Source organism: Archocentrus centrarchus, chromosome 17 (assembly GCF_007364275.1).
Source record: "Archocentrus centrarchus isolate MPI-CPG fArcCen1 chromosome 17, fArcCen1, whole genome shotgun sequence".
Classification (NCBI taxonomy): Eukaryota; Metazoa; Chordata; class Actinopteri; order Cichliformes; family Cichlidae; genus Archocentrus; species Archocentrus centrarchus.
The window spans coordinates 30,461,708-30,474,885 of record NC_044362.1 but is presented as its reverse complement, the minus strand read 5'-3'; the positions used below and the strand labels follow the sequence as shown (position 1 = coordinate 30,474,885).

The following is a 13,178-nucleotide window of genomic DNA, read 5'->3' as shown; positions in this document are numbered from 1 at the left end:
GTAACATGTAATAAGCCTATCTGAAATGGCATTTGTTATAATGTTATAAGAGTAAACAGCAAGGCTGTGGGAATAGTGGTAATTTTTTTCCTTCAATTTTTAGTCTTTAAAAGATAGTTTTTGTACGTTTGCCTCTGTACACCACCACTGTGGCTTTTAAATCGAACAATATGTAACTAAAGTGCAGACTTTCAGCTTTAGTTCGAGGGATTTTCCAAAACAGGGGTCTAATCATTTAGGAATTACAGCCATTTTTATACATAGCCCATTTTCAGAGGCTCAAAATTAATTGGACGACTGACTGCATCATGGCCAGGTGAAACCTGCTCCCTTGTTATTTCATGACAAATGAAACAGACATAATATCTGCAAGGGTTGGAAATTAGCCCCAAAGAGATGTTAGTGCAAATCTGGCTGAAAGACCAAAATCAAGCTATCAGAGAGAGAGCAGAAACTTTAGGAGCGTCCGAATCAACAATCTGGTTCATTCTCAAAAGGAAGAAACGGACTGGCCAGCTCAGCAACACCAAAAAGGCCTGAAAGACAATTAAAGTGCATAATGACAGAATTATTTCAGTGGTGAAGAAAAACAACAACACCAAACCAAGCCAAGAACACTTTGACTGAGGCAGATGAATCACTGCCGAGTCTACAACTTCATGAATGGAAATACAGAGGGTTTAAAACACGGGGTTTAAAACAAGCTTAAATTATTTGGACTAATAAAACCAAGATGAACTTGTACCTGAATGATAGGAAGAGAAAAGTATGGAGAAGCAGAGAAACAGTTGACCACATTATCTGTCAAACACCGTGGAGGTAATGCTGTGACATATGGGCACAAACGGCTGCCAGTGGAACCGGGTCACTGGTGCTTACTGATGATGTGACTGCTGGTAGAAGCAGGGGGTGAATTGTGAAGAGTTCAGGGCTCTGCTCAGATTCAGCTAAACGCTGCAAAACTGATCAGACTTGGATAATGACCCAAAGCATACTGCGAAAGCAAGAGTTTCTCAAGGCAAAAAAAAAATTAAAAATTTAAAATGATCTTAGTTTATCCAATTAATTGGAACCTATGTATAAAAATATTTTTAAAAATTTTAATGTATTAAATTTGATCAATTTTTTTAAACCCTAAAAAATCTTTCTGACGTTTTAAGAGACCAACACGAGGTAACGAGAGCGTGTACACAGCACAACGGTAATTTCACACCTCTGTAGAGGCTGAATCACTATGTGTGGCAAATCATTTTCACTGTAAGACTCCAATGAAGAAAATGCTTCCAAGAGGTTAGTCTGTAAACTGTCATGATCATGTATTCCACTCTGAATGCCATAAAAACACCAGTGATTTGGAGGGCCAGTGTTTGCACAAGTACAACAGGCCACTCACCAGCAATAATTTGAACAAACCACTGATGTCAGTTTTTCAGGTTGAGCCACAAAACACAAAATATGTAAGTATTTTCTTTTCTTAGACATATTTTAATGGGGTCATTCTTCGTAGAAAGACGCACAGATGCTGAATTTTAAAGCGTAATTCCCTGTTCGCCTCTGCTGCTGCATGCAGCATTCGGTGGAGGGGGAAAAACTCCCAGTCGACAAAAAAAAACTGACCAATAAAACCAAAACTGGCCAAACTCATAGAATCCATTTCTTTAACTTGAAAATGCAGTGAAGTTTTACTCATCGAGTTCTCAAATTAAGATGCAACGACAACACACTGTCTGCTTCAGACCACAGGAGCGGTGTGCGGGCCCCTCACCCGACATCCAGTTAGTATAAATTATTATAAGTACGAACACAGCTCCTCGTAAAGATGAGTGCGGATTTGTCGTGAGATCAGACTCCCACATTTACACTCTATACTGTTCCTGAACTCCTCTCCCACCCCCTCGCTCTCTCCCCCCCAGTCATTTACATTTATATTGAATTAGAAACCATGGTGGAGAGCGAGTGGAGGCAGCCGAAACTGATTATAATGGGAGATTACGGGCCGACTGCACCACCATTATGTTGTGTAATTACAAAGAGAGGGAGAGGGGAGGGTGGGGCCACTGGATTCCCCAGTTGCCAGGGTCTATTTCATTTACGGAAATAATGTCTCGCCGCTTTCCCCTCCACTTATTCCACCTGTAAATATTATAGAGAGCTGAATTCTTCCCTCTTTTACACCTAATTTTATGGGTCATGATTTATTGGAGAGAAATATCAGACAAGGTGTTAGGGAGGATTTGTGGGATGCCCATCAGACGATTTATCACCACATCTCGATGTGCTTTTGGCTTCATTTGACTGCATCGATCTGATGCTGTAATGCATGTAGGCTCACTGGCCATGCACTCGGGAAAATATCTAATGAGTTCAACATAATGGAAAGCCCCCTTGGAAATAATCATGTGTTTTATTTCCATTTTTAAAGCAGCGTGGGTGACACATTATAGAGGAAGTGTAGCGTTTACTTCCTGTATTAAGAGAACAGTAATAACCAGGAGTGTGTTGGTCAGTTAAAAGGAAATTACAGGGCGCACAAATGAAATATCTCTCCATATAAATCCATTCACAATTAAGCTCAATTTAATACACAGTATCAACCTGAAAACCAAACAATAAAACTTTATTAGGTTAATGAACAATCACTTTCCACCATCTCTCATCAAACCAAACTTTATTTAGTTTTTTTTGTGTTCCACTTGCAGGATTACAGATCCACAGCCAGAAAAAGAACATTTAAGGTGAACGTGTCATCTTAAAAACCCTGTTTTCAGACCAAAAAAAAATCCCCAAATAATCGTGTCAATCCATCAATCATCAATCATGACTGACTTTGTCCAGACGTGGAAAACCATGTGCGGCACTTCAACTAACTTCAGTGATCTCCTGAAAGTCACTCAAGAAGTTCATCTTTGCATTTAATTTCTCAAAACAAAGGAGCCACCTGTCTTCTGGTCCCCACCTGACATGCAGCTTTAAGCTGTTGCAGGATCCCTCACAGCAAAAAAAATGGATAAGTTTTAGGGTACAGCTATGATAAACATGGACAAACGCATATGTTCACAACTTAAGACAACAAGCTTTGGAGTTACAACTGACATTTATATTCAAAAACACAAACATCTCAGGTATAATTGGTTATCACTTTGTGCTTCCCAGTCCTTACTGATTCCAGTTCACTGTTTACAAAGTTGCTTGTCATTAAACCCACTTTTACAGTATATCTCACAACTTTGTGATTCCATCATACTCTGTGAGAGATCCGCCCCTTATTGAAGGAAACAAAGCAGAGGCTGTTGGCATGCGCAGCTCACCATGTTTAATCTGAGTGTAAGAAAAAACAAAAAAAATCTCTTTTAATAATTTTAAATGAAAAAACTGATTCCAAGTACGTGTAATGTGTGATTTTGGTACCAGCTTTAAGAATAAGCACTTATCCCTGTGATGTTTTTGCACTAATTCTCCAAACATATTGCTAACTCTGTAAAGCATAAATATGAAATCCATTGCTCTTCACCTTACAGTCTCATCTTGGAGGTTTCCATCATCAGAAGAGGGTGAATATGCAAAAATTCCTCAAACTTAGCAAAGGAAATTACTCAGAAAAGCATTTCCATCAGGCATCCACCCAAATTAACAAGAATATTCTGTAAATGAGCACTTTCTATAACAGTAACCTCTGAAAGTGTGCAGCACGATATCCTGAATTCAGGCTCTTAGATACAGCTAATGCACAGTTAGGTAGTGTACGGGGCATTTGCTTTGATAGCTCGTCAGTGCTGTGAAATCTGCTAGTCAGTAGGATAGTTGATTTAATGAGAAAATGAAATGAAAAGCAGAACAAAATAACTTTTAATTATATTGTCAAGCACTGTGGCATTGATGGGCACAGAGTGGGAATAGCACTTGACTTAAGTCTAAGGGTCAAATCACATTTAGTCAAAACCCCTCTTAGAATACACTAGGATATCTTTTAAAGTTTGTGCCTGTGTAGATATATGTGTGTGTGTGTGTGTGTGTGTGTGTGTGTGTGTGTGTGTGTGTGTGTGTGTGTGGTTTCTGTTCACTAATGCACACAAATTACTACACAGACAGAGTGTCAAACATGACCACACTGTTAATGAATGAGCAGACAAAGCAAATGAGTCAATAAACCAAAGAGCTTCTCGGACAACGCCGGTTCATAATATGTCTGCATCCCAGTGAACTTGACGGGAGCCCAAAATCTATACTGAGTAATGGAATACATATTGTAATATTTCACTTATTTAAAGATAGATGGAATGAATGAATGCTATAATTTTTTTTTCTTTATTGTCAAGCTGTTTTCATCATTTGTATTCAGTCCATAGGCCTGTTGCAAAATTCCCTCAAAGCATCTGCAAAACTTTTATAATGTAGTTCTCAAATTTATATCTATATCTCTGAAACTTCATTAACTATTTCAAACATCTTTTAATGATTTTGTTTTTCTCTGACTGAGGTGAGATAGCACATAGTTCAACTTTCAGGATTAATGAGGACAATTAACATTAGCCATTAGGCCATATAGCTTTCATATTTGAGGTTACAAGAAAGAAGCTGCCAAGCATTATTATTCTTAGTAATACAATAGTCATATTGTATTACTAAGAATTATCAAACAGTGATAATCCTGGATGTTTATATATGTATATATATATATATATATATATATATATATATATATATATATATATATATATATATATAATTTTTTTTTGTGCCAGCCTGCCTATGTTGTGACTCAAACTGGATAATGGCACCACCTAGTGTTTCGTTTGTACTATTGACTGCAATAGTCTTTACAAGGATGTTTGAAACTGTCATTATGTTTATGCTATAAAATAATTTGTAAAGAAAATTTATATGGCACCAATATACATGGATGCATTATTGGATGGGCTCAATGAGTACTGGCCCAAAAAGTAAGAATGCCCTTGTCTTAATCCACAAAGTATCCCAGAAAGTAACACATAAATGCTGCAAAGTAGTGACAAAAACTTAAACAACAAATACAACAAAGAGCAATGAAACCACAGGAGCCCCGTTTTTCACAATCTATACGTGCTAATGATGCACTTGAATCAAAATACAAGACAAAGTGATGTGTTTCCTTGAAAGTTTTATTCAAAAAACATAAACAACACAGGCTGGTGGCTATAAATTTCTAATGCTACCCAGTCCTATGAAAAGTGCTAATACCAATATGTGACCCACCTGCCACTGGGACACAAACCTCAATACAAGAGCAGTAAATTTAGGCCAGAGTAATGAGTAATATCACAAAGTAATCACCTCCTGTTACCAGTTGTAATTCGATTTTTATATAAATAAATTCATACATATATATAAATGTGTAACTATACAAACTTGAGAATAATTTCAAACTGAATTTCTGTTATTACTGGGGCCAACCTGCAGTACCTTTGCGACCCACCAGGGGGCCCCGGCACACATTTTGGGAATCACTGAAATAGAGGCTTGTGTGAGTTAAACCGAGACTTTTATTTTGAAGGCGTCTTTGGTGGGTACAGGAAGTAAACAAATGCTATATCCTGTATGAAGACGTTTACTTGAACTTTTACGTCCTACTGTTTTGTTACTTCTTAATGTTGAGACTTTCACGTCGGCTCGAGCTATGAGTACTATTATTCCTCGCATAGAGCAGGTGTCTGCCAGAGTGGTTCGGGTTTTGGGCTGTAACCCGGGACCGATGACTCTGCAGGGAACCAACACGTACCTGGTCGGCACTGGGAAAAGGTGACGCTGGTCAAGCCAGTGGTGGCGTTTATTGTTCGACTAAAATGAAGCGCGCTTTAATGTGGTGTGCATTCAGCTGCTATTTGGCCAAAAAACGTGACACTCCAGGATCCCCTTTGCACGCAGTTTCTCAGCTTGTAGAAATTGAGGACACGCCAAATCCCATTTAAATGTTTCTAAATTGAGCACCTTCGTGCTTGTAGATAATACATTGAGCGTATACAACAAAGCTGGAATTACACAATGATTTGCCAGGGTCTTTTCGTTACTTCGGTATATACTCTATATAATAAATAATGATACCTTGGAGTAGTATTTCAAATGGTTAAACTACGTTTGAAAAAAAAAACTGTTTGCAGTGAAAAATAGTACTTGGTTCAGTATAATGTGAGTAAAACAGCTATAAAACAACAGACAAGTATAAGAGAGAATAGTGAAGTACTCACGAGTAGAGTTGGAATATATGAATATGCATAGATACTTTTAAAACCTTGTGTGTGACTATAATGAGCAATTATATTCCAGACGGGTGCTGATAGACACCGGGGAACCTGCTGTGCCTGAATACATCAGCAGCCTGAAACAGGCGCTGAGGCAGTTCAACACCAGCATCCAGGAGATCATCGTCACACACTGGCATCACGACCACACTGGTGGAGTAGAAGATATCTGCAGGGACATAACTGGTGAGGGGCTGAATGTGTGTGGGTATAATGACTCTGGGATTATTATCGCTGTTCATTCTTTCTGCATTCATTAAATTTGAAATCTGTCCAAAAATCCATCTTCAGATGGAAAATTTCAAGGACAAGTTCCCCTTTAAGTCATATTAATGAATCAAATTTTCAGCTGCTCAGAATCTAGCTGTCAGTACTTTTTCAGCTTAAAGAGTCAGTGATATGGTGTTCATTTCTTAGTTTTTGTCTTGCAGGTTCTGAGGTCCGAGTCAGCAAACTGCCTCGCTCCAACCGAGCCATCGAGACGGCAGGAAACAAGGACTATACTTACCTAAAAGATGGAGATGTTGTTGAGACGGAGGGAGCCACACTCAAGTCAGTTTAATTTTTAGAAGAGCATCTTAAGAAGGAAATTTAAAAAATTAAAATATACACTAAAGAACAGTAACTCAGGGGCTTTCTCAGAGTGAAAATGTGTAAAACGATATCATGAAAATGTGCAGCAGTACCAGCACAATATTGGTTTATGGGTGGTATCATTCTGCACGCTGGTATGGCTATTCTCTGACAGTTATTTGAGCAGAGAACCATTTCCTTTTCCCAGAGTGCTTTTCACCCCGGGCCACACTGATGACCACATGGCCTTGCTGCTGGAGGAGGAGCGGGCGCTCTTCTCTGGAGACTGCATCCTGGGCGAGGGCACAGCCGTGTTTGAAGATCTCTACGACTACATGAAATCTCTGAAGATCCTGCTGGACTCTGAGGCTGACCTCATCTATCCTGGTAAGTGAGGATACTCTGAGGTTTGGCCCGCTGTTTTATTTCTTAAAAACCTCTCTGGAGAATGTTTGTTTTTTTCTCCAACATATGCACGCACACATCTTTTGATACATTATCTAAACAGGCCAGTTGGATATACCACTCCACAGATATGTGATGTATCATAGATGTTTGTCTTGCAGTGTATTGTATATTACCACACCGTTGAATCGTTAGTCCATATTTATTGGGGGCAATGTTTCATTGACATTGTGTTGTGAAACTGCCCTGTGATTCTGGCTTCCAAGAGCCTCCCCCACAGAAACACCTCAGTCTTATCTGCTGAGAGGCAAAACTACATTCATTTAAACCAGCAACCACACACTGATTTAAAATTCAAATATTTTTCTAAGTTTTTTTAAACTGCAATAAACTTTATATATCCAATCATCATGGCCTGCATATATAGTGGTATGCAAAAGTTTGGGCACCCCTGATAATTTTAATGATTTCCTTTATAAATCATTGCTTGTTCAGGTCAGCAATTTCAGTTAAATATATCATATAGCGGACAAACACAGGGATATTTGAGAAGTGAAATGAAGTTTACAGGATTTATAGAAAGTGTGCAATACTTATTTAAACAAAATTAGGCAGGCGCCTAAGTTTGGGCACCCCAACAGAAAAATGACATCAATATTTAGTAGATCCTCCTTTTGCAGAAGTAACAGCCTCTAAACTCTTCCTATAGCTTCCAATGAGAGTCTGGATTCTGGTTGAAGGTATTTTGGACCATTCTTCTTTCCAAAACATCTCCAGTTCAGTCAGGTTTGATGGTTTCTGAGCACGGACAGCCCGCTTTAAATCACACCACAGATTTTCAATAATATTCAGGTCTGGGACTGAGATGGCCGTTCCAGAACGTTGTACTTGTCATTGTGTTGTTGAAGTATCCAGCCCCGGTGCAACTTCAACTTTGTCACTGAATCCATGCGACCCTCAACTTTAACAAGATTCCCAATAACTGGCCCCACAGCCCCACAGCATGATGGAACCACCACCAAATGTTACTGTGGGTACCGAGTGTTTGTCTTGGAATGCTGTGTTCTTTTTCCACCATGCATACCGCCCCTTGTTATGTCCAAATAACTCAGTTTTAGTTTCATCAGTCCATAGCACCTTATTCCAAAATGAAGCTGACTTGTCCAAATGTGCTTTAGCGACTCTGTTTGTGGTGTGTGTGCAGAAAAAGCTTCTCCTGCATTACTCTCCCATACAGCCTCTCTTTGTGCAAAGTGCGCTGAATAGTTGGACGATGCACAGTGACACCATCTACAGCAAGATGATGTTGTAGGTCTTTGGAGCTGCTCTGTGGGTTGACTATGACTGCTCTCACCATCCTTCACCTCTGCCTATCTGAGAGTTTTCTTGGCCTGCCACTTCGGGCCTTAACTAGAACTGTGCCTGTGGTCTTCCAGTTCCTCACTATGTTCCTCACAGTGGAAACTGACAGCTGAAACCTCTGAGAGAGCTTTTTGGATCCTTCCCCTAAACCAGGATGTTGAACAATCTTTGTCTTCAGCTCATCTGAGAGTTGTTTTGAGGCTCCCATGTTGCCACTCTTCAGAGAAGATGCAAAGAGGAGAAACACATAAAACTGGCCACCTTACCCCTTTCTCATAAATGCATTCACCCGTGTATGTAGGTCAAGGGTCAATGAGCTTACAAAACTCATTTTGTGTTCCAATAATTAGTGCTAAAGGTATTCAAATCAATAAAACAACAAGGGTGCCCAAACTTATGCACCTGCCTAATTTTGTTTAAATAATTATTGCACACTTTCTGTAAATCCTATAAACTTCATTTCTCAAATATCACTGTGTTCTTCTGCTATATGATATATTTAACTGGAACTGCTGATGTGAACAACCAATGATTTATAAAGGAAAATCATGAAAATTATCTTTTTCAGACCACGGTATGATTGTCAGTAGATCATTAAAAGATACGAGGGAAGAATATGTTGAACACACTGACCCAAAAGTGACGCCCTTGTTTAGAGAATCCGGCAAAGGGTGATTTTTTTATTATTTTTTTTTTCAGTGGTGGATCCTGTAAATATATACATTATTTTAAAATTTGTTGCCAATTCATTTTTTGTTGATTTACTTCAATTATTTCAGCGCCGCCGGCTTCGCCTCTTTGATTTCTGCCTCTCTGACGTTGTTTTACCGCCTTTGCGATCATTGGACAAAAAGCTTGCTGCTGCTGTTCACTGTGCAGGTCACGGTCCTGTGGTCCAGGATGCTGGCTCTAAGATCAGACACTACATCAGTCACCGGGACCAAAGAGAACAACAGATCCTGGTAGCCATTCAGGATGGAGCAGGAAAGCCTTTCTCCTCCATGGAGCTTGTCAAGATTGTCTATAAGGTCAGGAAAAACCTTCTGTTACTTTGATGCTGTTTCCAGCTTGTAGTCAAGGGTAGACTAGTGTGAGTAGTGAAGCTCAAGCCGTCAGCACAGGGCATCGAACTTGGGGTCTCTGTGAATCCTGGCGATCTTGTTGTTGTGGCATCCGCCCTGGATGAGGATACTTTGAGATTCCAGTGGGACCACAGCACACACAAATATACCGACTTAGCATAGTCTGAGTGGTCTGCGAAAGATATATAGCGTTTTACCAGTAATACAGTCTACCATCTTCGACCATGGAAGCAATCTATTCCCATACAGATTGGTCTGTTTTTGGTGGATCACAAACAAAATGACACTGAAACATGTGTTGCTTTTCTCTCAGGACACCCCCGAACATCTGCACCAAGCAGCTAATGTGAACCTGGTTCACCACTTAAAGAAACTGGAGAAAGAAGGCAAGATCAGTCTGGGTATGTTATCATTTACTACCTTTACAAAAATAAATCTCTGAAAGACGCTTAAATTATTTAAATATGATTTAAAAAAAAATAGTTCCCTCCAAAACAGACACACCTCGCCGTGCATTTTAATGCCTCGGCTCTGGCAGCGGCTCTTGAATGCCTGCAGGAAGTTGGTGCTTCTTTGGTACAAAGGTTTCCAAAGACCTGAATGAGATTTTGGTGGGCAAAGATCAAAGTATTTGTGACTCCACATCCACCTCATTCTTTTGAATGTGACATATCAGGAACCTGTGTGTGTGTGTGTGTGTGTGTGTGTGGGGGGGGGGGGGGGGGGGGGGCATGTTCACTTAGACTCGGAGATGAACTGATAAGATATTGGTGGTCAAAGCTCAGTGTAACTGTGACCTCACAGAGCACATTTTTGCCGTGTATGAGTCTGAGCAGACAGGTTATAAATTGGAACATGAGTGGTGAGCAGAGGTATGCAACTGTAAGGTGGTAATTGTAGTTATTATATTTTAAGGTTATAGGTCCATTATAATTGTGCTGCTGGAAATTTGGTTTTGCGCTCCAACTGTGACATTAAATACAAATGTAAACCTTTTTTTTTCCCCAGTGAAAGAATCTTCAGACAGCAGGAAATGGAGGAGTAATCTGTGATGAAAATGGACCGTTTGGCTTGGATTTTCAAGCTCAACAGTTAATGATTTTTGAATGCCAGATGATCACTTTCAGCTTTATGTTCGCGCTGTACGCCAGCGCTGATTGACAAATGTTCTAGTGGAAAGTCTGTTGTATTAGTCAGACCTGTTGCATCACGTTTCCTAACTCAAAACATACAAAGCACAGGAAACCGGACTCACCAGGACTGAGCTGCAGCCTGTGTGAAAGTTAAACAAGGCTCAGATTTGCCTCAAGGTCAACTGCCTGTGACCGCATGCAGGATTAGCCTCATCCTGAAGTGGGATCAAAGTGCCACACTTCCTCTATGCCTTTGTATTAAAACTGCTTATCTGCTTTATTGTCTTCCTTATCACATTTGTTGTGCCAGTTTTGACAGAGTTGTCTTCCACTTAATAACACATTCATATCATATAAGTAGAACAGTGTTATAGAGTATATAGGGCATGTACTGCCCAGAGAGTCAGTGGCCTCATAACATTTGTCACTGAGGTATTACGTATGGGGTGGCACAGCTCCATCACTATTCTCAAGGAAGGTTTTATGTGGGTAACTTAAATTAATTGATTAAGCGTTCACTGTAATCTGGGTAGAGAAATTACTGTATGCAGGCACTGGGTGAAGAAAGATTAGCCAAATAAAGACACAACCTGAGTGTGGGAAAAAAATAACAGTCTGACTCTTTCTCCGACTGTTGGCAGGTGACAGCGATATAGAGATAAATAGATAAATACAAACTTTGTCTTCAGCCTGTCTGTCTTCAGTTTTGATAATGAATCCCTGAACTTTGCACTGGGAAGGGCTGACCACATTTGTGGTCACTAGGTGGCAGTGTCTCTTAATTTTATGGCAAAATTCATTGCAAGACAGTTAAAATAATTTGCATTCATAAGATTTGCATTATTAATTTTTTCTGTTTTTTCTTAGAAACTTGTTTAAACATAATATATGTAAATATGTGTTGGAAATATTGTGAAAAAGTAAAATGATTGAGATTAAAGTTTTATGAGGCTGTGAGTGCATTTTGTCCGAGATTAAAATTGTTGTGTTTGTGTGACGATTTTAAAATATACTTTGAGTACTGGAGTCTGCACAGTTCGGTTTTAAACCATTTTTGATGAACCGACGGCCTTTGCGTAACACTCAGATTTCTTGAACTCTTGAACTGTGCCCCGTTCCTCAATGAGTCTTATCTGTTGACTCACTTACCTGAAGTGATGCAAACTGAGTGGATAGGGACTTTAGTCTTTATCAACATTTTGCTCATTTTGGGACTCAGGTGTGTCTTTACTGACAGGACCTCACCTTACAGTACAAAAACAAAAAAAACTACAGTGTACAACTCATGCAGGACATTTGAAGGACACGCCAGACCTACAAGCAGCATCAGGTGAAGTGCAAACAGCACTACAGGGATAGCTGTAATTTGTGTACACATAGACCACTGTTAGAGCTTTTAAACCTTATGAGCATGTTTGTGTCATTCGCTAAACATTATTGTGAAGCGATCCCTGACCCTTTCAACACGGGGCCAGACACTGAAAATTAGACTTGTAGGAAAAGTGTAGTGACTGTTAGACAAAAATGCATGATTTCAGGGACTATGCCAGGATACATAAAGAGAAAAGAAAAAGTAGATTTATAGATTAGTCACAGATGTCACTGGGAACCCTTATAGGAACATGACAGTGATGTAGTTAGTAATAACTTAGGATGTGACGCCACTCAAAAGTCATGATTTGTTGGTTTCCCTAAACATTTATGTTTTTGGGTCTAATGCAGCATGTTGAAAATATTTTCTCCCATGATCTCTTTTAGTGGAATAATTAACAAGTTATTAATAATAGTGAAACTTCTAAATATAGGCCAGAATGATTGCACCTTTATTGCATTTTAATCACTAGTAAATGCTTAGATGTGACAGCGAAATCGTTGTGACTTGCGGTGAAAATTACAGGAGGGAGCGTGGAAATATAAACATTGAAAAGCAGGATGATGTAATCATTGACTACAGAAAACATGCTTTATATAACTAAAGGAAAGTGTTTTGTAAAACTCTTACTAACTACACCTTAAAGCACGGGTGTCAAACATGCAGCCCCGGGGGCAGAGCCAGCCTGCTAAAGGGTCCCGTCCTGCTCGTTGGATTGCTTTGCAAAGTCTTAAAACTGCAGTTAAATTATTCATAATTTTGCGCTATAATACATGGTGAGTGTCAATAATATTCTAGTCATAGATGTTTTTTTATATTTGTAATTTTGTAGTGTTTTATTAACTTTTTATTGTCTTGTAATTAAAGGTATTTCGGGTTGATCACATTTGTTCTGTAAATGTTTTTTTTTTTTAGTACTGATTCACATTAAAAGAAGAAGAATCGGTTCACTTTTATTACAGTCAGAATCACAAAA

The 13,178-nt window shown here is 39.2% G+C and overlaps 1 protein-coding gene across 1 annotated transcript; it reads left to right on the top strand.

The window, feature by feature from the left end:
- The first annotated feature begins 5,557 nt into the window (after positions 1-5,557).
- Positions 5,558-11,751, top strand: lactb2 (lactamase, beta 2). Its single transcript, XM_030752143.1, has 7 exons — positions 5,558-5,775; positions 6,301-6,461; positions 6,707-6,827; positions 7,057-7,235; positions 9,495-9,643; positions 10,011-10,098; positions 10,706-11,751. Exons 1-7 carry the CDS (start codon positions 5,654-5,656, stop codon positions 10,747-10,749), a joined length of 864 nt encoding a protein of 287 aa, XP_030608003.1. The 5' UTR covers positions 5,558-5,653; the 3' UTR covers positions 10,750-11,751.
- The last annotated feature ends 1,427 nt before the right edge of the window (positions 11,752-13,178 follow it).

Coding starts and splice junctions, on each gene's coding strand:
- lactb2 (XM_030752143.1), top strand. CDS start 5,654: ATGAGTACTATTATTCCTCGCATAGAGCAGGTGTCTGCCAGAGTGGTT. Junction 6,462..6,706: donor TATCTGCAGGGACATAACTG/GTGAGGGGCTGA, acceptor TTTGTCTTGCAG/GTTCTGAGGTCCGAGTCAGC. Junction 10,099..10,705: donor AGAAGGCAAGATCAGTCTGG/GTATGTTATCAT, acceptor TTTTTTCCCCAG/TGAAAGAATCTTCAGACAGC.